The sequence below is a fragment of the Vombatus ursinus genome, unplaced genomic scaffold (genome assembly GCF_900497805.2).
Source record: "Vombatus ursinus unplaced genomic scaffold, bare-nosed wombat genome assembly UNPS02014793.1, whole genome shotgun sequence".
In the NCBI taxonomy this organism is placed as follows: Eukaryota; Metazoa; Chordata; class Mammalia; order Diprotodontia; family Vombatidae; genus Vombatus; species Vombatus ursinus.
In genome coordinates this window covers 20497058-20520142 of record NW_020954571.1, presented here as the reverse complement: position 1 = coordinate 20520142, position 23085 = coordinate 20497058, and the positions used below count along the sequence as shown (strand labels likewise).

At 38.4% G+C, this 23085-nt stretch overlaps 1 protein-coding gene across 2 annotated transcripts in view; it reads left to right on the top strand.

Moving 5' to 3' along the window:
• FTO (FTO, alpha-ketoglutarate dependent dioxygenase) overlaps nucleotides 1-23085 on the top strand; it is a 413739-nt gene that overhangs the window by 102921 nt on the left and 287733 nt on the right. For both annotated transcript variants that reach the window (XM_027869693.1, XM_027869694.1), the window contains exon 2: nucleotides 17622-17699. In XM_027869693.1, coding sequence (XP_027725494.1) covers nucleotides 17622-17699 — 78 coding nt within the window. The remainder of the gene's footprint in view (nucleotides 1-17621; nucleotides 17700-23085) is intronic.

Below are 23085 nucleotides of genomic sequence, written 5' to 3'. Positions count from 1 at the left end.
GCTACAGCTTATTGGGAGCCAAGGGTGAGAGTTGGGTGAATCAGGTTGATCCAAAGATAGAAAGTAGCCCTGAAAAGGGCTCAGCAGCCCTCACACCAGAGGTACTAGTCTTCCCTGAACACACCTTACACCTCATACACACATATATGTGTGTGTGTGTGTGTGTGTGTGTGTGTGAGAGAGAGAGACAGAGACAGAGAGAGACAGAGAGACAGAGAGAGGTGCACTCACACTGTCAGAAAGTTAGAGAGAGTAGGCTAGAGAGGTTAGGTATTCATTACTTAGTAACCTGGCTAGATTATTGGAGGTATTATTTAATGACAATAATCAGAGAATTCTCAGTAATTTCAGGAGTGTATTTAGAGAACACTTAGAGGAACCTTTCACCATGTACCATCTTTACAAATGTGAACTCACTGACTTTCAGAATGAGTGGCCTTCTTTAGACCCTTCCATTATGCCTTCCTTCCCTAGGTAACTCATCAGTGGCAGGTGGGGTTTATTTCATCAGCATAGAGATTTAAGGAGAGGATCCATATCAGAATTTGTAGGAAAAACTATCCCAATAAAATTATGTTGAAAGAGAGAGGGATAGAGCTGGCTGGGATCCTAGAGCAGCGTATCAACACAGGAGAGGCGGACGTTGGGGGTTGGCATTTTCCTTCTGTTTGTGTCTGTGTACTTTGATGATTAACCAGCCTTTGGTGAAGATGGTGCGGACAGTAAGGGGTGTGTGTGTGTGTGTGTGTGTGTGTGTGTGTGCGCGCGCGCGCACATGCACATACATGTGTATTTGCACATGTTTCTAAGTGTATGTATGTCCTGGGTGGTTTGTTGTCAACATCCTTGCTTATTTTAACGCCCTGGAATCTGGGGACCACAAAGAAAAGTCGTTCTTAGGTTAAACAGAAATTATGTGGCATATAGAAAAGTTTGAGATCCATCCCCTCCCTTTTAGGGGAGCACCTGGTCAGGTCTAGGAGCCATGGTGATACTCAGACATACAAACTGTGTCCATCATTATTGGTGGGCAACTCAAAGTGGGAAAGAGAGAAGATGAAGGACATTGGAGAATCACCAGCCCCCGGGAATCACGAATAGAAGCAGGATCCTGAACCAAGAGGGCGGGTGTGCTGTGGGAGAGCTTCCCTGCAAGAAGCTCATTTGGCCAGCAGTAGACACATTTTTCTCATTTCATGAATCTGACTCCACAACTCAACTGAAAGTATCATCCTAATGCAGCTGCAGAAACAGAAACTTGTCACAAAGACTTCTACAAAACAACTCTGGGGTATTACCATACATCTGTCAGATTGGCTAATAGGGCAGAAGAGGAAAATGACATATGTTGGAGGAAATATGGGGAAACTGAGACACTAATTCACTGCTGATGGAGTTGTGAACTGATCCAACCATTCTGGAGAGCAATTTGGAACTATACCTAAAAGGCTATAAAACTGCTAACACATTGATCCAGCAATACCACTTCTAGGTCTCTATCCCAAGAGATTAAAAAAAAAAAGGACAAAAATATTTATAGTAGCTCTTTTTTATTGTGGCAAAGAATTGGAAATTGACGGGATGTCTGTCAGCTGGGGAATGGTTCAACAAGCTGTGGTGTATGATTGTGATGGATTACTTTTGTACTCTAAGAAATGGTGAGTATGCACTGAGAAAAGCTTGGAAAGAGTTACATAAACTGATACAAATTGAGATGAGGAAAATTCCCTCATCTTTCAAGATTGAATCTTTTTGGTAACTTACATCTCATAAGTAACCTCTGCCCCTCTGTTGGACCCTCTGTCTGGAGGGCAGGGCCCTCAGCTCTAGGGACTCTATTTAAGAAAAGGGGCTTGGCATAATCTCCTTCCTATTTCCCATCTGCTACATGGCTTTTGAATTTATTTGGGCTTTTCCATTATGCCCCTGAGTTCGGTACCTTCTTTCCCATCTTCTTCCTCATACTCCACTTTTTAGCTTTTCTGTGTGGTCTTCTATTAGATTGCTTCTGGAGAGCAGAGACTGTCTTTTTTTTAAAACTTGTATTTGTATTTCTAGTACTTAGCACATAGTAGGTACTTAATAAATGTTTATTGACTGACAGTGGTACCCCTTGTGATATACAGGAGTCAGAGTAAGCTCTATGTAACTGAATATTAATGTGCTATTATGCATAAGCTGCTGGGATTTTTTTTTAATAGATTGGATTAGGGCAGTGCACACAGTGTATCTTTTGGCAAATCAGAGCATTATGAAAGTGAAATCCGAAAATATAGCTCTTCCATTTGAATAAAAATAGGATTCAGAAAAGATTATCTGAAATCTAGTTCAAGAGTTAATGTACTTCTTCATAAACACAAACAGCAGTGATGCAGTTAGGATGTCTGATTTATTATTCCAAATTCTTTTTGACTGCTGTGAATTCAGTGATCCAGTTGAATAGCCTCTGTTACTATGAAGTTTTAATAGTTAACAGTCAGAAACTTAGTGGTAGACATAAGAGCTAACTGAAAAATGCTAATACCAGTTCCCTTGGAAATATTAACTTGAAGCCTGTCCCTTCCTGGCCTGGCCTTGAAGCTTTTTATACTACAAACTTGAATGGAGGTACTGAATATGACTTGAGCATTGATTTTTCATAATAGTGAAAGGCAAACTCCTAATTTAGCTTCTACTTCAGCATTATTTTCTTTTGCTGGATAGCTTGCTTATCCTATACCGTCACTTTCTTGGCCAGAGGGAAAAGTAATGAGAAAATAATTCTTTCGTTGGTAAAGTGAAGTAAGAAGGTGTTCTGCTTAAGGGAAAATGCAACCAGTAGTTGGTTGTCTATTTTAGTCTTGCTGTGAAGCTTCCAAATCTTGCCTATCCAGCACACTTTTGATTTATGCCTGTGAGACCTCAGAGAAATCAGAACTATTACTAAATTAGGTTCTTCCTTTTATTGCCTCTGTGTTAGGTTTCCAGAGGAATTTGTTTATTTGGTAAAGAACTGACTTTGTCTATTTCAAATGCACTTTTATAAAATTTCCTTTCTGACATATTGAGATGTCAGAGAATTTTATATTTTCATTTATATTTATATTTTCATAAAATGGCATATTATATTTTATATATTTTATTTATATTTATGTTTTCATAAAATGGTGTATTATAAGTTGACATTTGCTATAGCAAGTGATGTTTCCATTTCTGGTCTGCTTCTGGGCAAAACCAACATGTATGTATATTGGACTAAAATTTGTAGAGAAAGAGGGATGATATTGCCAGAAGTGGATAAGACCAATGTAGACTGTTTGACAGATGAAAAAATATTCTAAGCCCAAAGATTCTTTTTTTTCTTTTTTAGCCTGTCTTCTAGGTGAGAATATTTAGATAATCATTCTGAGGGTCACTAGCTCCTATCTGGCACAGTGGTGCATGTTACTAGCCAGTGTCATGGATGGAATTGGAGTATAATCAAATCAAGCCAAAGCTAATTGTATATATCAAGTAAAGGGAATAAAACAGTGAAGGGTGTTCAGAAAGACTTTATAATATAGTGGTAATTTAGACCAACAGGGAATAAGAGAATAACGGGCCAAAAGAACTAGCAGTCAGCCTACCTAGGAAACACTGCATCATTGCAACAAGCCTTACTGGGAAGTAATTTTTTATAACTGATGAATTTGGTGTCTTCAGTTGTAAAAGTAACAACCATTGTGCACACCAGGGAGAGCTTCTTTAGCATCCAAAAAGACTCTTTGTGGTTAGTGTGTATCTTTTTTTTTTTCATTAAATTTGCAATTCCTTCCCGCCATTATCCCAGTAGGTTTTGTTCAGCACTCTTAACTGTTGCTAAATGCTACTGGCTTTGCATGTGGAGGAGTTCTCATTTCTGTTTAAGTTCTTCCGAATTTTGTTCTGTGAATATGTCTATTCTCTAGTGCCGATAAGAAATTTTGATAAAATGTTTAAATAAAATAGTGACTTAGAAATTGCTATTTTCTGTAGGAAGTGATATTTCTATTTCCTAGCAGCTTCTAGCAAAATTATTTTGTGAGTTCATGAAATTGAATCTATCATCTTTGATTTGTATAGCTGAAGACGGATTAAAGATAGGTTTGTATTTTTTTCCCTTTGAGTTCAGATCCTGTGACCTTCAGTTTGGATATGAATGACTCAGTGAAAAAGCCTGATCCATTGATTGTCAGGCCTCAGGCTGGAGTGTTGTCATGCCTGAGTCAAGCCAAGGATGGTTCAGAAAATAAACGCAAGGTTGCAAGCCTTGGCAATTTGCATAAGAAGAATTGTTTTATTATGATTATTATTGTTTACTTTTTATCAGAGAAGCTAGCACAGATACATTTTCATTAGTTATATAATTGGAAGAGTAAACTAGGGAACATAAAATACACATACCGAAATAAGATTAAACACTCATTGTTAAAGTTACGGAGTTTGTTACAATATTCAATGCTTTAATCAAGAAGTAGTGATAAAATGTGTATTGACTTTCAGGCATACTAGAATTAGATAGATGAAAACAAACAGAAATATCTTCATTGTATTATATAATCTTAAAATAGTTATTTAATAACTCAGCCTTTAAAGTTGATTTCTTCAACTTTTAATCACACGTAGGTAAAACTAATAGCTGATACAGTTGTTATCAGCAGGTCTTTTTTTTTTTTTTAGCAAGATATTCTGTCTGTATAATCCAGATGTTCCCAAAATGAAAAAAGTGCTTAAGATGCATATTTGATTATGCAGCTCTCAGAAAAAAGGCAGAGAACTAGAGAAGGGCAAAGGAATGCAAAGGAGTATTTACTTAATGGATAGACCCGGGGCTAGTAGCATCAAGTGCATTTTCCTTCTGCTGGTTAAGTCATTTCATGGCAGTTGGACTTTTGCAGTGCTGTACAACAGTTGGAGCAAACAATTATGCAAAAGCAGTACAACTTGTTCTTAATTCCTGTTCACAAATTGACTTCTAAAGAGAAAAATGTTTGGCCCCATTTTATAGAATTTACATCGTTAGACACCTACTGCATTGCTGATCACCAAAGAGATGCCCACCACCCTTGAACTGGGGGCCTTTGAATATGGAAAGTTAACTTAGGATAGCTCTCTAAAGCTTAAGATTAAGAGAATTTGGCTCTTCCATCTTGATGGGAGTGACCAGCGCCATTTTTCCTGCTACAGAGCTTCCGGGAATTTATAGTATTATAAAATACGGGTCCAAAAAGAAAATGGGACAGAATTAAATAGAAGGGTGTGTTTAGTTTTATACAGTCTTTTGAAATACGGGCAATGTGTTAGCAAGAAAAAGATGATTTAATCAGTAATTATCTTTTTAAATCTTTCAGGTAAGAAATTTTGTGTATGCTCAGAATCAAAGCTAAATCTTGGCTTGCTTTGTGCTTTTTCACCTTTGTGTTTTTGCTCTTTGTGGGTCTTCCACATGTGCCTCTAAAATCCCTTCCAGCTCTAAATCTATGGTCCTTTAATCTCTGCTAGTTGAAATCCTACCCATCATTTAAGGTGTTGCTCAAGTGCCACCTTCTCTAGGAAGCCTGACATTTCTTGATTTCCATAGTTGGAAATGACCTTTTCCCTCCTTTGACCTCTTATAGTATTTGGTTTTTCTGGTATGAATTTTACATGTTCCATTTTGTTTTATAATTATTTGTATATATGTCATAGTTCCCTTTACAACTATTTAAGCACTAAGACTTATTTAAATTATTATGTCCCGCAATGCCTAGTACACAGTGGGCATTTTGTAAATGTTTTATTGAATAAAATCCAAGAAATCAACTCTCAAGGGTTATCCTTAGGGAAGTATGCATTTAGCTTATACACTTGCATTTACATTTGATAGAACTTCAGTGTCTTTATTTTACAAATGAGGTAACTGAGGCCAAGAGAAGAAGTAACAAATTCAAGGTTACACACTAAGTGGCAGAGAGAGGCTTTGAACCCAGGTCATCTGACTCCAAATTCAGTGTACTGGTAACTCCTTCCTCTCATCTGTTCAACTGTGTGGTGACTTCTGATTTTCTGAATGGTGAGTCTAAGTTATTACTTAGATTGCTTAGTGATGAATTCAGCAAATTCTTACTAATCATGTACTTTGTTTAATTTACTGTGCTAAGCCCTGGGGAGATAAAGTGATTAATAAGGGTGGATCCTTACCTTCAGTGAAATATAGTGAGACATCAAAAAAACCAATTACTTATGTTGAAGATTAAAACAGAAGAGAATTTTCTGGTTCATACTGCTAGCCAGCAAATTAAAGGAGAAGTATTCTATTTGATTATAACTTTATTTTATTCATTTGATGTATGTGGGTCTTTCCATGTTGCATCATTATAGTCATTGCGCATATTGTTTTCTTGGCTCTGCTTACTTCACTGTATATCAGTTCATGTAGATCTTTACATGCTTTTCTCCATTCATCTCACATATTATTTCTTACAGCACAATAATATTCTGTTGCATTCATGGCAACTTGTTTAGCTATTCCTCAATCGATGGACATCTATTTTGTTTTCAATTTTTTGTTATCACAAAAATGCTCATATAAATATTTTGGTATACGTAGGATATTTCTTTTTATTGATAGCTTCCTTGGGGCATAAGCAAGTAATGGAGTCTCAGGCTCAAAGGGGATGACGTCTTAGTCACTTTATTTGCATAATTCCAAATTGTTTTACAAAATGGTTTTGTCATTTCATAGCTCCACTAACAATGTATTAGTATATCTATAGTTCTACAACCCCTTCAACATTCAGTGTTGTTATTTTTCATCATCTCTGCCAATTTACAAGGTATGAGGTGAAACTACTGGGTTCTTTTGATTTAGATTTCTCTTTTTAGTGATTTGGGGTATTCTTCCATGTGGCTGTGAATACCTTACAATTCATCTTTTGAGAACTGTTTACTCATATCCTTTGGCCACTTATCTATTAGGGAATAGCTTTTAGTCTCATATTTGTTTATATATCTTGGATATCAAACCCTTCTCAGAGAAATTTGATGTAGAGGTTTTCTCCTCAATCAATTTTGTGCAGAGCTTTTCAGTTTTGTGTAATCAAAAGTTATCTAATTTATCTTTTCTGATTGCCTCTATCTCTTGTTTGATTAAGAATATATCTCTTACCTATAGCTGTGGGAGGTATATCATTCTGTGTTTTATTGGATTGCTTAATTCATTCATATTTAAAGTTATGTTTATATTTTCTACCATTTGACTCTTTTTTTTCAATTTTTAATTTTTTCCCCAATTCTTCTGTAAACACAGTATTATGTTCCTTCAATTACTTCTCATTTACCCTTTGGAGTTTTGCTTATTAGTTCTTTTTTCCTGCTTTTATCTGGTTATTTAATTCTTTCCTGTCTTTTTTTCCTTTCAGTTACTTAAATTGATTATACTTTTCTTTCTTTCAGCCAGTTCTATTCATTAGTTTTTTAAATTTCAATTTTTGTTCCCCTTTCCAGAGAGTTTCTCTCACTGTCTTCACTATCTGTCCTCTCTTTCTGTCTACTTTAATTCCTCATTCTCTGCTTTATGACCCCTATAATTATCTAGTCTTTCTGTATTCTCTCTATTCCTCATGCAATCAAAACTTCGAAGGTATCCATTCTGAACTCTCGCCTCTAGGCAGTTTCTGTCACTGCTTTGTAGAGCTTGCCCTATAGAGTCCCCTTTTCCATTGTTCCTCGCTCTTAGAATAAGTCCAGTTCTTGCAGATGATAGAGAAGACACTGTCCAGTTGTAGGACATCTCCCCTTTCCTGCCCCAACCCCCCTCCATGTTCCAGATTATACAGCTTGACATTGATTTACACCCTCCCCCTGGTTACTTTTTCTCCATTTGCCTTAAAATCTCTTCCCTAGTTCCATGTCCTTCTACTTTCCTAGGTGCCATATGCCCCCAAAGTGTTCCAACCCCCACCCCTTCTGAGGTAGGACAAGTGGTCTTTTCAAGGACCAGATCCCCCAGACACCACATCCACAAAAGGTCCCCATCTCCCTGCACAGAACATCTCTTTTGCACCCATCAGAGCACTCATCAAGAGAATTCCCTCTCACTGCCAAAGCAAGCACTCCTTCCTTCCTCCCTCCTCCTCACCTACTCCACTGCCAGCTCTTCTCTCATTGAGGCTGCAGAGATGATCTTCTCATTTCTAGTCCCTAGTTTTACCTGTGTTCATCACTTACTCCCCTTGATCTCTCTGTTACCCTTCTTCCTTAAGTTCACCCTGTCATTTTGTAGTATAGGGTAACAAAAAAAACAAAACCAAAAAACATTGATTCACCTGTGGTCAGGGTGTTGCCATATTCTGACCATAATGCACCACACCTGTCTCTTCACTATTACTTCCACTGGACTTCCACCTTCACCCCTGTCTCCTTGTGTACCTGTGACTCCAAGAAGCTATAGCATTTGCAGTGGCCACACCCTTATAAACTGTCTTGGCAGATGGCTAAACCAGGTTGAGTATAACTGACAGGCCTCAAACCTGTCAGTGAGTTAGGGGGATGTCTACTGCAAGCATCTGAAGCCTTTTCCCAAAGGAATGGGTAAATGAGAATCAGTTGTTACAATGGCCATGAAGGTGGCTGAAGCAAGCACTGTGGAGTGCGTAGAGCTTGGTCAGACGTTGAAGATGCCAAGGTCATCCACTGCATCCTGGGCCATCACCAGTCATCTTGACTTTTGTACTTTGATGACTCAGAGAGAGTGAGGCTGAAAACTTTTTTGCAACTCTGCCTCACATAAATCCAATTCACATGCAAGTCAAGACATGATGTCATTGGTTCTCTTCAAAACAAAGGACAACAACAATAGCATTTAGAAGGAAGTCTCTTACTGGTCTCTCTGTTATTATTCTGTTGCTGTAGCTGTCTGTATTCATTTACCCCTCCTACATTTCTGTTGTCTTGTGTTTGAGAAACAATCCCTTTAGGTCCAGTTTTCTTTTTAAGAATGTTCTAAATGTCCCTTTATTATTGAGTGTCTGTCTCTTTTTTTTATTTATGGTTAAGCTCAGATCTTTAGGGTAGGTTACCCTGGGCTGCATCCTGAGCTTCAATGCTTTTTGGAACACATTCCATTCCCTCCTGTATTTTCTTGTGGGTGCAGAATTGTCTTGTGTTTTTTGAATCTTTTTTCTGTGTAATTGAAGGTCTTTCTCCTACCTGCTTGGAGAAATTGTTGTTTCTGAACTGAATTATTAAATTTAATTGCTATGTATCTCGGAATTTTCAGCCTTGAGTTTTGTTTTGTTTTGTTTTTCTAGAGGTGATATATGAATCCTTTGAATGGGTATTTTATTTTTTATATTCAGAAGTTCTGGCAGTTTTTTACATTATTTCCTGCATTATGATTTTAGGTCTTTTGTCCTGTATTATTCTTCTGGGATACCTGTAATCTTACTTTGTTTCTACACCTTCTGTCTTTGTTTGCAGAGTTAACATATATCTAAAAATATTATTGTTTTTTCTCTTCTTCTGGATTGCTCTTCACTTCTGTGTATTTGCATTTCCAATCTATTGTTCTTTCTTTTGTTTCTTTGATGAGACTTGCCTTTGAAGATTTGTTTTTCTGTTCTGCCCATTATTTTTTCTGTGTGGGCCATACATTCTGATCTCATAATTCTAATTTCTCTTTTAAATTATTCAAGAATAGCATGTTGCAGTTCCATGTTCTCCTCAAATTCTACAGGGTCCTCTGTCTCATCAGTGTTGGATCATTTTCCTTTGCTTTGAAGTATTTATTCATAGATGCCTTAACTAATTTACTAGATCTGGAGGTCATATTTTTTTTTCTCCTGTAAATGTTCCCCTGTTAATTTTCATATTCACACACACACACACACATATGTGTGTGTGTGTGTGTGTGTTTTCAAGGTCTCAAGTTTTCTCATTCCTGAGACATTTGGTAATTTCTTATTTTCCCCTATTACTCACTTTCTCTCTCCCTTCTCTCTGATAGTGGTTTCCTTGGGGGTTGGATCTCAAAGTGTCTCAGCCTCCTATGCTGGGCAATTCATGATGCACTAGCCTAGGTCTCTGTCTCATGTGACGGGATAAAATGGCCTCAACTGGGTGCTAAGCTCTTTCCTTCAGGCTTAGTGGAGTAGTGCACAGCAACTCCTCTCCCCCTTCCCCAGCCCATGACCTGTGCTGCTTTCTCTGTTCCTCAGTTCTCTGGCTTTTAGAACTGGCAGTTCAGAGTATTACCATGGTGGTGCTTTGGGGTTAGTTTCTCTAGTTTGCACCTCTGAGGCTCTGGGAGGAGAGAGGTGTTTGGTATGGTGTTGTTGAGCTCTAGTTTAAGCCCAGATCTATCCCCTGCCCCTTTTGCTGTGTTCTTGGCTCTCCTGCAGAGATCTTTTGCAGCATTGACTGCAGGGGTTGTGGCACTGGAGTGCTGGCTGCAGGGCTAGCTGTGAAGCTCCAGAAGGCTCTTGCCTCTAGGGTACTCACTGGCACTGGCATTAGCCTTCTGTCCTGGCCCCAGCTACCTTCTGTCCCAGGAGCAATGCTGCAGCCATGGCTGCCTAGCTTATTCTAAGCAAACCTTTGTGACGTGGAGCCTGGATCTCCATTCTGCTGCAGAGAGGGGATGACCAGGATGTGAAGTTGGGCTTTGTTCTGAGTCCCTCTGCTGGGTGTAGCCTCATGGTGGGTGTCATGGGAAGTGGATGAGGGGGGGTCAGTTTATAGTTTGTTTATTGACTTTTGTGTGTCCTAATCATGGAGATAGCTGAAGTTAAATTGCTTTATCTTTGGCATGTAATTTCTGTTTTGGAAAGGTTTAAGAGGTTAAGAGGATCAGAGAAACCGTGTCTGGTCCTCCGTCTTGTTGATCACATGACCCAGGAAATATCAAGCACTTAATAAAAGCTCCTTAACTTGACTTTCTGACTCAGTTCTCTATATACTCCCTTCTCTTTCCTCTTGAGCCCATTTTAGTTTTTAACATTTTATTTTTATGCACTAAACAGTTTAAAGAGGATCAGGAACTACTATAACTTTATGGAAAGTATAGTGAATTTGAATTATGGCAGGAGTTTGGTGTGGGGGACCTATGACATTTGGATGGTAATTCAGGAAGAAGTAGTGTCAAGTTTGAGAATAAGTGGTAGGTTAAACCCTTTCAGTTCTTTCACAGGCCGTCCATCACCCCTGTACTGGCTACACTCTCTTGCCTTCCCTGTGTTGATCCTTTGGTGAGCCAGTTCAACTTTACTCTATACTTTACACTTGAATCTCTTGCCCTCTTATCCTGTTGCTCATCATACCTTGCCAAGTACCAACCTTGAATTACTCCTATCATCTACTTCTGTTCAGTGGAACTGGAGAAAATCATGAAACCATGCTGACTAGGTTCACTACAAATATGTTACATAATCTCTGTTGGGTTCTCATAGCAGTAAGGCAGTCTTTTTACATATCCTGAATAGATTCACAATCCTGCTCATCACAGTAACTATTCCAAACCTTTTCATCCCTCCATAAGCCTCTCATGGCACTCTGTCTTCCACCCTCTCAACTAAAGGCCTTGCTTTATACTTTATTGAAAATATTGAGGCTATTCCAAGAGAACCCCTTTTTCTCCCATCCTTAGATTCCTTCCTTCTTCACTCCTTCATATGAAGAGGTGGTTTTTCTTTTTACCAAGACTAACTCCTATATGCACCCTCACTCCCATTCCATCTTATCTTTTCTGAAGATTTCCACCACTTTCATCCCCACCCCCTCTAGTTTTCAATCTCTCACTTTGTGCTGGCTCTTTGCCTGCTGCCCACAAACATGTCTCTTCTATTCTTTAAAAAAAAAAAGCTCACTTGAGCTGACTTCTCACTAGATACTGTTTTATATTTCATGTCCTTTTAATGGCTGACCTTGAGAAAACTATCTATAATCAGTGCCTTCACTTCCTCTGTCTCACTCCCTTTAAACCCTTGCTTCCAACCTCATCATTCAGTGAAACTGCTTTATCTAGAATTTCCAGTGACCCCTTAATTGCCAAATCTAATGGCCTTTTAAAATAATATCCTTTTCTCAGTCCTCATCCTTCTTAACCTTTCTGCAGCCTTTGACACCCTCCTCTCCTGTCTATTCTTGTCTCGAGATTTTTCTTATACTGCTCTCTCCTGGTTCTTCTGCTTGTCTGACAAGACTTGTTCTTTTGCTGGATCTTTCTCTAGATCACACCTTGGAAGTGTCCTCCAAAAGTCTCTCCTTCCTCTATACTGTCTGTCTTGGTGATCTATCTCTTCAACTCCCATGGATTCAACGATCAGATTTAGTCATTTCTCTGCAGGTGATTTTCACATCTACTTAACCTATCCATATCTCCTTAGACCTTTAGTGTCACAGTCCCAACTTCCTATTGGATATGTCAAACTGGATATTTATACAGACAGATCAATCTCAACATGACCAGAACAGAGTTTATTATCTTTCCCACAAAACACTGACCTTTCTTAAACTTCCCTATTACTGTGGAAGGCATCATAATCCTCCAAGTCACCCAGGCTTGGTTGTCATTCATCATCCCCAATGCTTACTCTTACTCATCCCACATGTTCAGTCTTTTGTCAACTCTTGTTGTTTCTGCCTTCAAAGCATCTTTTATACATGCGCCCTTCTGTCCACTCACACAGCCACTGCCTGGGTGCAAGCCCCTGTCACCTCATACTTGGACCATTTCACTGGACTTCTGGTTGGTCTCCCTGTCTCAAGTCTTTCCCCAGTCAGTTCTCTACTAAGCTGCCAAATTGTCGGCATCCTCCTACTCAATTTTCTCTAGTGACTCCGTATTACCTCCAGGATTTTTAAAAAAAATCCTCTGTTTGGTTTTTAAAGCCCTTCAGAACCTTTCCATTTTTCCATCCTTCCTTCTTTTTTTATTCCCCCTCATGGCCCTTTCTTACCTTTCCCAGCTTCTTATGCTTTATTCCCCTCTGTATACTCTAGAATCCAGCATCGCTGTTAATTGCACATGACACTCAATCCCCCTAGCTCTGTGCCTTTTCATTGGCTGTCTCATGCCCAGAATTCTCTCCTTCCTCATTTCCACCTCCTGGCTTCTCTGGCTTCCTTTAAGACTCAGCTCAAATCCCACTTTCTGTAAGAGGTTTTTCTGGTTCTTCCCCTATACACTGCTAGTACCTTCCTTCCCATTTACACTCTGTATCTCTTTCCAGGTGCATAGTTATTTACATGTTGTCTCTCCCAGTAGAATGGGAGCTCCTTAAGGACAGGGATCATGTTTTTGCCCTTCTTTGTATCCCTAGTGCTTAGCACAGAGCCTACCTGGCTAAATAGGTGTTTAATTTATTAAGTAAGCTGCTTAAAAAATTCTTGTTGACTGATTGACTGAATGAGGGCCCACAAGGAAAAGTGAAAGGATGCTAATATTATTGTCCACTTTGCTTACTTTAGATCCATAAAATCCTTACCTGAATTTTATATGAAAATGAGGGGTGAGGAGGTTCCTTCTTAGGGGGATTGTTAAGAAGAGGGATGTTGGTAAAAATTATGAAGTAATAACTAAGTATTACCATTGTCTGGATGCCCACTGCACTTCCGAGGGGAAGGCAAAGAGTAGGTCAGTGGGTGGGAACCAGTGCTGGAGAGATTGCATAGCAATGAATGAGAAAAGAAACTGAGAGAATGATGAGGCAGGGGCCCAGGGGTGGGGAACCTGTGGCTTCGAGGTCACATGTGGCCCTCTAGGTCCTCAGGTGCAGCCTTTTGACTGAATCCAAACTTCGCAGAACAAATCCCCTTAATAAAAAGATTTGTTCTATAAAACTTGGAGTCACTCAAAAGGCCACACCCGAGGACCTCGAAGGCCACATGTGTCCTCGAAGCCACAATGAGCTAGACCATAGTCTGAGCAAATTGGCCACCTTTCTTTCAGAATGACCAGTTATGTTGGCAGAGTTTTGCTCTGGAGTATTGCCTTTAATCAGCACCTAGAACTTTCTGAGAATATCTGTGGGGTGCGAGTGGGGGAGGGTAGAAGCAGAGTTGGAGACACATTTGTTAGTTTTCTCTTCAAAGCAGTGGTTTTCAAACCTTTTATTGTTCATGCTATACTTTTTTGTCCTGATGAATTGAAGTGGTTGGTCTTTAGTTGGCAACAAGGAAGGGTTCCAACTCTACTCCAGACCCATTTGCTATCCTGTTTGCTTTTCTCCTCTCATACCCATCACATTCTTTTTTCTTCACTTTCCAGTACTTGCAGGGGAGGATGTGACTTGGTTAACCTTGGAATAGAATAGGTATTGTGACCTTCTCGATGCCAGGCAGCAAAGTGCTTCCTTCCATCCTTTCTTTCTTTCTCTCATTTTCTTTTTTTCTTTCTTTTTTTCTTTCCCTTTTGCAGTCTACTGAAACTTATGGAGCCCTTCTTAGAATTATGTTTTTAAATGCATTTAAGTAAAATACATAGGGTTATAAAACAAACCAATTATATTAAAATATAGTTATCAAAATATTGTTTTAAAAGTTAATGGACCCCAGGCTTAGACCCCCTGCTTCAAGGCATAGTATTAAGAGGCTCTGCTGAGGTCCTCTTAGGGGTTCCTGCTTACTGTCCACTTCATCTCAGAAGGGTTGAGCTGAGTTGTAATTAGGAGTTTTTCTGAGACCCTGAAATTTTTGTGTCCTGCATATTTTCTAGGATAGTGCCATGTAGTAGATACTCAGTATATTTGTTCAGTGAAGCAATGAATGGTTATCATCCCCCAGCAGAACAGCTTTTCTTGGAATGTTTTGGGTAGGAGTAGACTAACAGTAACAGCTATTTGCCTTTAAAAACACAAACACATACAACTGTAAAGAAATATACAAGTTGTAAAAGAAAATTTTGAATTTTTGGAACAAAAAACCAGACCCGCCCAAATGATTTTAATGAATTCTAAATGTCTTCAGGGTTGTAAAGCAGCTCAGGATTTTTACTCTTCTTTAATAGATTAAAGCCTAAAACAATCCTTTAGGGGTCATTATCTGTTGTATCTTTTCATAGATTACAAAATACTTTTTTCAAGTTATATATCCCCATTTTATAGGTAAGGAAAGTGAGAGAGAGAGAGAGAGAGAGAGAGTTCCCTCTTATTTGCCCTAGATTGCCTTTTGAGCCAAGGCCTAAGCATTAAAACTGAAGTTTCTGACATCTGACTTTAAAATCTGTTATGAGTTTGGAGTTAAGATGCTTTTTATGTCAGATCTTTGCTGCCTTCTTTACCTGTTGGAGATGTGGTGGGATGTTGTCCTGGTGGATGGGGCCTTCTACCTCAGCTCTAGCCAGGTGGTAGAGCTGATGCTTTGATTTCTCTCTTGTTTTGTGTGTGGAATTTGTGAGTAGCTTGATGTATTTGACATCTGTGTGACAGCTTCTTGTATATGAGAAGAGCAGTATGCTGCAAGGCCCAGCTGTGTGTATTTATCTGTACATCAAGCTGAGGAGCAGCAGTTAGCCAGATCTGACAATCAAATATGAGCTCCTTCCACCTACACTCAAGAGTGCATTTTAATGTGGTGTGTGTTTGCCAGGGAGTTGGCATTTGACACAAACAAAGAAATTGTCAGGTTTCTTCCCCCTTCTGTTTGCTAGCCTGTGTTTCAGATGTTTTCCCAAATAAATGCTTGATTGTTGAACAAAAGTGTGCTTAAAAAAAATCCCTTGTATTCTCTTTGTCTTTACTACGAATTCCACGTTAAGAAAATAATGAACTTTTTCTTTAAGCAATCATATAGTATGCTAATTAAGTGGTCAGTTGACTTAATCAAAATTTGCCTTCCTCTTGATTTCACCAAGATTTCCATGCCTGTAAAGAAAATGAGAGACAGAAAGAGCAGAGTCCATTCCTACTTGATAAATTCTAGCGCTCTCCTTGACAGTTTAGTCAGTGAGTGAAGTACACTTAATGTTGATATATAGTAATAACCTCAGTTATGCAGACTTGAGTTGGAAGTGTTGCTGACCCTGTTTCTATTGTAGTCCATTGTATAATTATCCTTATGATGTTGATATTTCCCAGATCCAGTAGGCCATTTAATATTTTGACTTCTGTGTAGTAGGAACTGTCATCTGCACTTTTAACTTATCCTTTCAAGTGAGCCCTCCAAGTTGCAATAATATGTACTTCTCTGGTGAGCTGATTGTGACTTAGCTGATAAGCTTTTGGGCGAATTGATTTAACTGAAGCATGAATTATGAACTGAGAATTGACCTCCACTGGCACTTGTTAACCTTTGTGAAAGGTTCACTGTTATTTAACGTCGTTTTGGGGGCTGGTGTGTCAGTTCTCTTTTGACCCTTTCCAATGTGTGCTACCACATATACATATTTAACCTCATTGAAGGAGACCCATAAATATGTGTTAAGGCAGTGTTTATAGGGTGGGAAATATTTTAAGGAATGTAAACCTCTCGCCATTTGACGTATCCAAGTGTTCAGATGGATTAAGTTTTTTCCTTTTTTGGCTTTTATAAATCATCTTTGCATGCTTAGTTTATGAGAAGGATTGGGAACTAATGGTAGATTTCTACGAAAATGCTGGTTTTCAAGACTTTGAAGGAAAAAAAAATGATGGTTACATAGTGAGTTCATTAGGAATAGTTTGCATAATGCTTGAAATGTGCATCTCTGTACATTCATTCATGTCTTTATGTGTGCAGATACCACTGACCCAAACACTACCTAATTTTCAAAGCAGTAAAAAACCATCAACAGATTCCTGGACTGTGCTGCAGTTTGTACTTTTATTATCTAAGCTAATTGTTTATTTAAACAAGACTTGTATCAGCTCTTAGTCACTGAAGACTGTTTGCCACTTGAGTAAAATGTTTTTCTGTGGCAGAAGGCTTTAATTAGCCATAATTAGAATAGGTCTGTACACAAAAAATCCCACAATTTGCTAATTGGTCTTTCTTGATGAAGAGGGGCTGTTTTGTAGTTCTTTTAATTTCTTGTGTGTATTCTGGCTGATATTCTTGCCATTTTGATTTAGGTAATAAAGGCAGTAGACTCCTGGCAGGAGAGCTGCTCACAAGGAACTTGTTTATGCATTTTTCAGGTGGCAGTGGTTTGGGGAAAGTAGTGGCTGCCCTCTTATGTGTGAATGCTCTTATAATAAATGTTTTATTGCCATTTTGCTTTGCTTTTCAAATAAAGACTCCCTGTGATTCTTCTTTGCTATGGAGATGACTGGAGGTGGCATTAGATTCTTTAAGTGCACATCAGCAGGGTGCAAGTCCTAGCAGCTCTTGCCATGCTGCAAAGATATCACATCTGGGTCCAGTGATAGACTATGTGTCTGTCATTCAAGCATTAGCCCAGAAGAAATTTGATGGTTGTGCATCAACAAAATGTTATCCAAGGTCGTGAAATTTTTTACCCTATATTTAGCATTGCATGAGACCATCCACTGAAGCACAGGATGGTTGTGAATATCATCAATAGAAGGAGTACCCATTCTGATGAAATAATAGACCACTTTGAAGTATTTGATATATTGGGGTATTTTCGTGGCTAAGAAAACCATTTCTTTTTCCTCTTTTGTATTTTTACCTCCTGAATAATGTGTCCGTATGTGCATTTTTTTAAACAGAAGCAGAAACTTCTTAAAGAACTTGGAAACAGATGGCTTCCTTATCTAACCCCCAAAGATGCTGAATTCTACCAGCTGGTAATGTATCTTAATCTTATTTTGTGTGATTGTAGTTAGGTGCTTAGACTGTGATTTCCTTGAGGGCAGAGACTGTTTTATTTTTTGTCTTTGTAGTCCTAATGCCTTGCACAGAAGTAGGAGCTTAATCAATACGTGTTCAATTGAATGGAATGTGATAAGAATAAAGACCTGGAGTCATGGAACATCAGAGATTTAAGAAGAGGTTACAAAGAAACTGTTACCTAGAGTGGTCCAGTGACTTATCCAGAGAACTTAAATGAGAGTTAATGAGTGGCAGATCTGGGACTAGAACCTAGATCTCCAGACTCCTAGTTTAATGGGCTTTTTCTCTTTATCTTGTTCCACTCTGATTGTAGTAATATTTTAAATGAATGTAGATAAAAGAAACAGGTGGCTGGGGGGAAGGGTATTCTGGGGTAAAACTCCTTTCTCCCTATTTTTTCTTCTACTGTCCTTGAATCTACCTTCCAAGAAGGAGTTGTAGGTACAGTGGAATGAATCCCGAATTTGGAGCCAGAGAACCTTCCTTCAAATCTTGCTTGTGTTACTTGGTACCTGTGTGACCTTAGGCAAGTCAACCTCTCAATATATAAATGAGGCTTTGAATTATATAACCTCTAAGGTCCTTGCCAGTTTTAAATCTTTTATCCTATGATCCTTCCCTTATTTTCTCTTTCCTCCCTTTCAATTCCTTTGTATTTCCAAAATATGATTACTACTGTCACAAACTATCATAATTTATAACTAAATAAAATAAAATCATTCTGCTGACCCAAAGCTATGTATGTTATGTATGAGTACAGAGTTAGAGATAATGCTTGAACATTCTTTCATCTGTGTAGAAAGCAACAAAGTATATTTCTTTCTTTTTTTTTTTTTTTGGCTAGGCAATGGGGTTAAGTGACTTGCCCAGGGTCACACAGCTAGTAAGTGTTATGTCTGAGGCCAGATTTGAACTCAGGTCCTCCTGAATCCAGGACTAGTGCTCTATCCACTGCGCCACCTAGCTGCCCCAACAAAGTATATTTCTTAAAGCTTTGGAATGGTGATTTATGTTTGTAAAAAAAATTTTATTTTCATGGCACTTATAGATTTGCCAGTAACTTTGTAGTTGGGTTATCTGTCTTTAGAATGAAAGCTGCCTGAAGTTGGAAACCAAGATCTGCCCATCTTTGAATCTGTGTTTCTGACTCTGTTGTGTTAGACTTAAGATGATTATCTTTATTAGATATTTAGGTGGATCCATGATCTCATTAGGGTTGTTAATCACTCCACTGGTTTGTATTGCAATTCTTCCAGACCATTCATTCTTTAATGTATTCATTCATTCATTCATTTAACAAGCATTTTAAAAACATCTCTATACAAAGCATTGTGCTAGGCATTGAAAATACAAAGACAAACATTAGACAGTCTCACCCTCAAGGAGCTTATCTTTAACTGAGGGGAAATCTCCCAGGGTTTCTTGCTTTGAGATATCCTTGTCCAAGTATGTATGTACATTTCTTCATAGATGATCCACCCACCCCACTGGAGGCTCCTCTCTGGTTCTTTAGTAGTTATCATTGTACTAACAATAACCCTGTGAAGTTAGCTAGTATATCTCTACCCTAGTAAAGGAAATGCTAAAACACATATGCTCTCTCTGGTCCTATCATTGTGATGGTGTTTTAAGAAATGTGCCAGAATGTCAAGTGGCTTTTGGATAAGACAAGCATTTTCTAGGGAGTAGGAAACTGGACCTGTGTTTTCATTAATGTGGGGGACCCATGAGTGTGGAAATTTTAGAGATAGCTAGGTGGCATGATGGATAGAGCTATGGATTCAGTCAGGAAGACTTGATTTCAAATTTGGCCTTAGACACTAGCTGTGTCACCTTGGATAATTCATTTAACCTCTGTTTCTCTCGGTTTCCTCATCTATAAAATGGGAATAATGATAGCACCTACTTCCCAGAGTTGTTGTGAGGATCAAATGAGATATTTGTGAAGTGCTTAACATAGTACCTGGCACATAGTATGTGCTTAAAAATGCTTAGGGCATTTAGGTGACACAGAGGATAGAGAGCACAGGGCCTGGAGTCAGGAAGACTCATCTTTGTCAGTTCAAATCTGGCCTCAGACACTTACTTGCTGTGTGACCCAGGGTAAGTCACTTAACCCTGTTTGCCTCAGTTCCTCATCTATAAGATGAACTAGAGAAGGAAATGGGAAACCACTCCAGTATCTTGGCCAGGAAAATCCCAAATGGAGTCACGAGGAGTCAGACACAACTGAAAAACAACTGAACAACAACAATGAATGTTTGTTAAAAAGAAATTTCCATGCACATCAGCAAGTCATCTATAACTTAGACTCTGATAGAAAGTTAGTTGCTGGGAGCAATAAGAAAGCCAGTGGTTACATAGCTAGTAATTATCAGAGGCAAGACTTGAACCTGGATTTTCTTGATTCCATGGCTGCCGCTGTATGCACTTGGCTGTATTACCTCTCAAGACTAAACCATTTATGCACTCAAGAACTACAAATTAGTTGGCCACGTCAGATTAAAAGGTTTAGCTCTTAGTTTGGTCAGGAAGGTGTAGAACATTAAGTTTTATACAGTTATTTGGAATGGTAGTTGGCAGAATTTCAAAAAAATTTAACAAAATGTTTTGTAAATCCCATTAAAATTCTCCTAGGAAACATGCAATCATGTAATCACATTAATGGCTGTTGATGAACATAATCTACCTCTTAAGATCTATAGAAGATTCCATGAAAAGAATGTAATTTATAAAATAGTGGGAAGCATTTTTTTAGGTTCCAATGGTCATCGGTACCCAATCTTTGTCAATGATTTAGTGCTTGGGTGGTATATTACCCTACTCTGAACTATTATACTGAGGATCCCTTTTCCCTGAGTCTGCTTTAGGTATTGATTATTTTGTTCCCTTAGATTTTCCTACAGGCAGAATTCTTCAAAAAACATCATTTATTATGAAGAAGACAATGCAAACATTGATGTAAAAGCGCAGGGTTCTTAATCTTTATTTTGTATTATGGACCCTTCTGCCAGTCTGGCAAAACCTATGGACTCCTCAGAACAATGCTGCTTTGTTTTTGTTTTTTAATTCATAATTGACTAAACTGCAGCTAGAGGTTAATGAAAATAAGGGTGTAATTAATTTTCCATCCAAGTTCAGAGACCCCCTAAAATCTAGTGTGGACCCCTGGTTAACCCCTTGGTATAAAAGATGAAATCTGACAAAAAATAAAATAAAAATCTTGGACTGACTTTAGGACCCAGATATAAGGTGCAGGGAAAAAGGGAATAAGATATAATGTACCCCTGTTGCTCGTGGGGAACAGTCCCCTATTGAAAAGATGCTCTGATTTCAGGGGAATGCTTTCTTAGACTGGCTCCAGTTGAATTTTGCTGGCAGTGTTTTACATTTTATACTTTATGGCAATTTGCACCATATTAGTCATAACATTTTCGACACCATTTTAGCTGTAAAATGGTTGCAACTTGGCAGCCATCCCAAGACTAATGTTCTAAACACTTTCCCTGGCTCAGCCTACAGCTGCATGAATCTGAGAAGAGTCCCAAATGAAATGAACTTCTGAAGTCATTGTTTTAACCTACCCCCGTTGTGATGTGTTTTGCTTTGCCTTAAGATCATATAAAGGAATTGCAAAGAAATATAGGTATCTGGCATAGGGCTTGAAGATATAAGGAAAGTGATTTCCCATTGGACAAGAAAAAGGAAACAAATACCATTCTAGAGACTGTGTTTTTTATTTCTAAAGTAAAGGAAGCGAAAGTATTCACATTGTCTGAGACGCATAGTTGGTTTTCCTGGATTCAAAGGAAGATAGCAGAAGTCCTAACTAGTCTGTTTTATTTTTCCTTCTTCCTTTTTGTAGGCAGCTATTCAGATTGGCAGCTAGCTTCTGTATAGTTTTAGGAAGGTGGAATTACAAGTGATGAGATGGAGCTTCTTCCTGGTTTGTGTTTTCTCTGTTTAGTTCTTCACAAGGCGCCATGGATCTCTCCTGAAGATGCCTTGAGCTAGGGGTCTGACATTGATCCTGGAGCAATTAGTGGCATCCTTGATCCCTGAGCAATTATTAAAGGTTGTCTGAATTTTCATTTTTGTGGCTGGTGGCTGAAGTGGCATTCCTCTGGCCAAGATCCAAGACTTTGTATTTATTTATGTCATTAAAAAGCATTTTTACTTTACTTTTAAGAGAATAGATTTACTCCTGGTGAGGTTTTGGGTAGCAGCTTTACATATTATATAAGGTGCACTTAAAGTGATTAGATATTAGTACAGCTTGATATCATGGTCTTTTGTGGGTTTTGGAACGATAAAAGAGAAACCTTGATAGGTGTTCTGTTTGCATTTTGATTTTGTTTTTTCCAGTGGATTGACTAGTTCATAACATGGTGGGTTGATGACCTTTAGTATTTAACTCTCCAAGTACTGCTTTGAAGATATGAAAACAGAAATGAATCAATAGTTGCCTTTTAAAAATAAGAGATTTTAAAATTTTCTTTTGCTTTTAAATCACCTAGATTTCCCCTGTATATGCTCCTCCTCCCTCTCAGAAAGCCATCCATTATAATAAAGATTTTTTTCTTTTGAAGAAAGATGAAGAAAGTTAGTAAAATTAGCTAGTAATTCCATTGTTTCCAGGTTATAGAATGTATGACAACAAGTAAAGTGTAAGAAGACTGGAAAAGCTGGATGGGGACAGGTTATAAGAAGCTTTAAATGCTAAACAGCAGAATTTATACTTGATACTAGAGGTAATAAAAAGCTGGTGTTTATTGAGTAGGAAGAATGACATGGTCAAACAAGTTCTAGGAAAATTACGTTGGGCAACTGAAGGGAAGACGTATTGGAAGGGAAGGAGACTTTAGGCAGCGATACCAAGGCTAATGCAGTAGTTCAATTGAGGTGAAAAGAAAGGGATATATATGAGAGATGTTGTGAAGGTTGGGTGTTGTGAAGACAATGGGTTAGATAGGTGGGGTGAAGGAGAATGAAGTGTTAAGGACCACGCTGTGGTTGTAAATCTAGATGACAGGGAGGATGGTGGTGTCCTTAACAGTAAAAGTGAAGTTTAGAAGATAGATTGGGTGTGGCGTAAGTGGGAGGGAAAATGAGTTTTATTTTGTACATGTTGTATTTGAGATGCCTTTGGGAAACTAGTTTGAGATAGACAGTTGGTGATTGTTGATAGACAGCTGGTGATTACCAGTTGGTAACTGGTACTCAGGAAAGAGACTAGAGTTGTACATCTGGGTATCATTTGTGTAGAGATAATAATTTAATCAGTGGGAGCTGATGAAATCACCATGTGAGATGGTATTGAGACTAAAGAGTATTGAGACT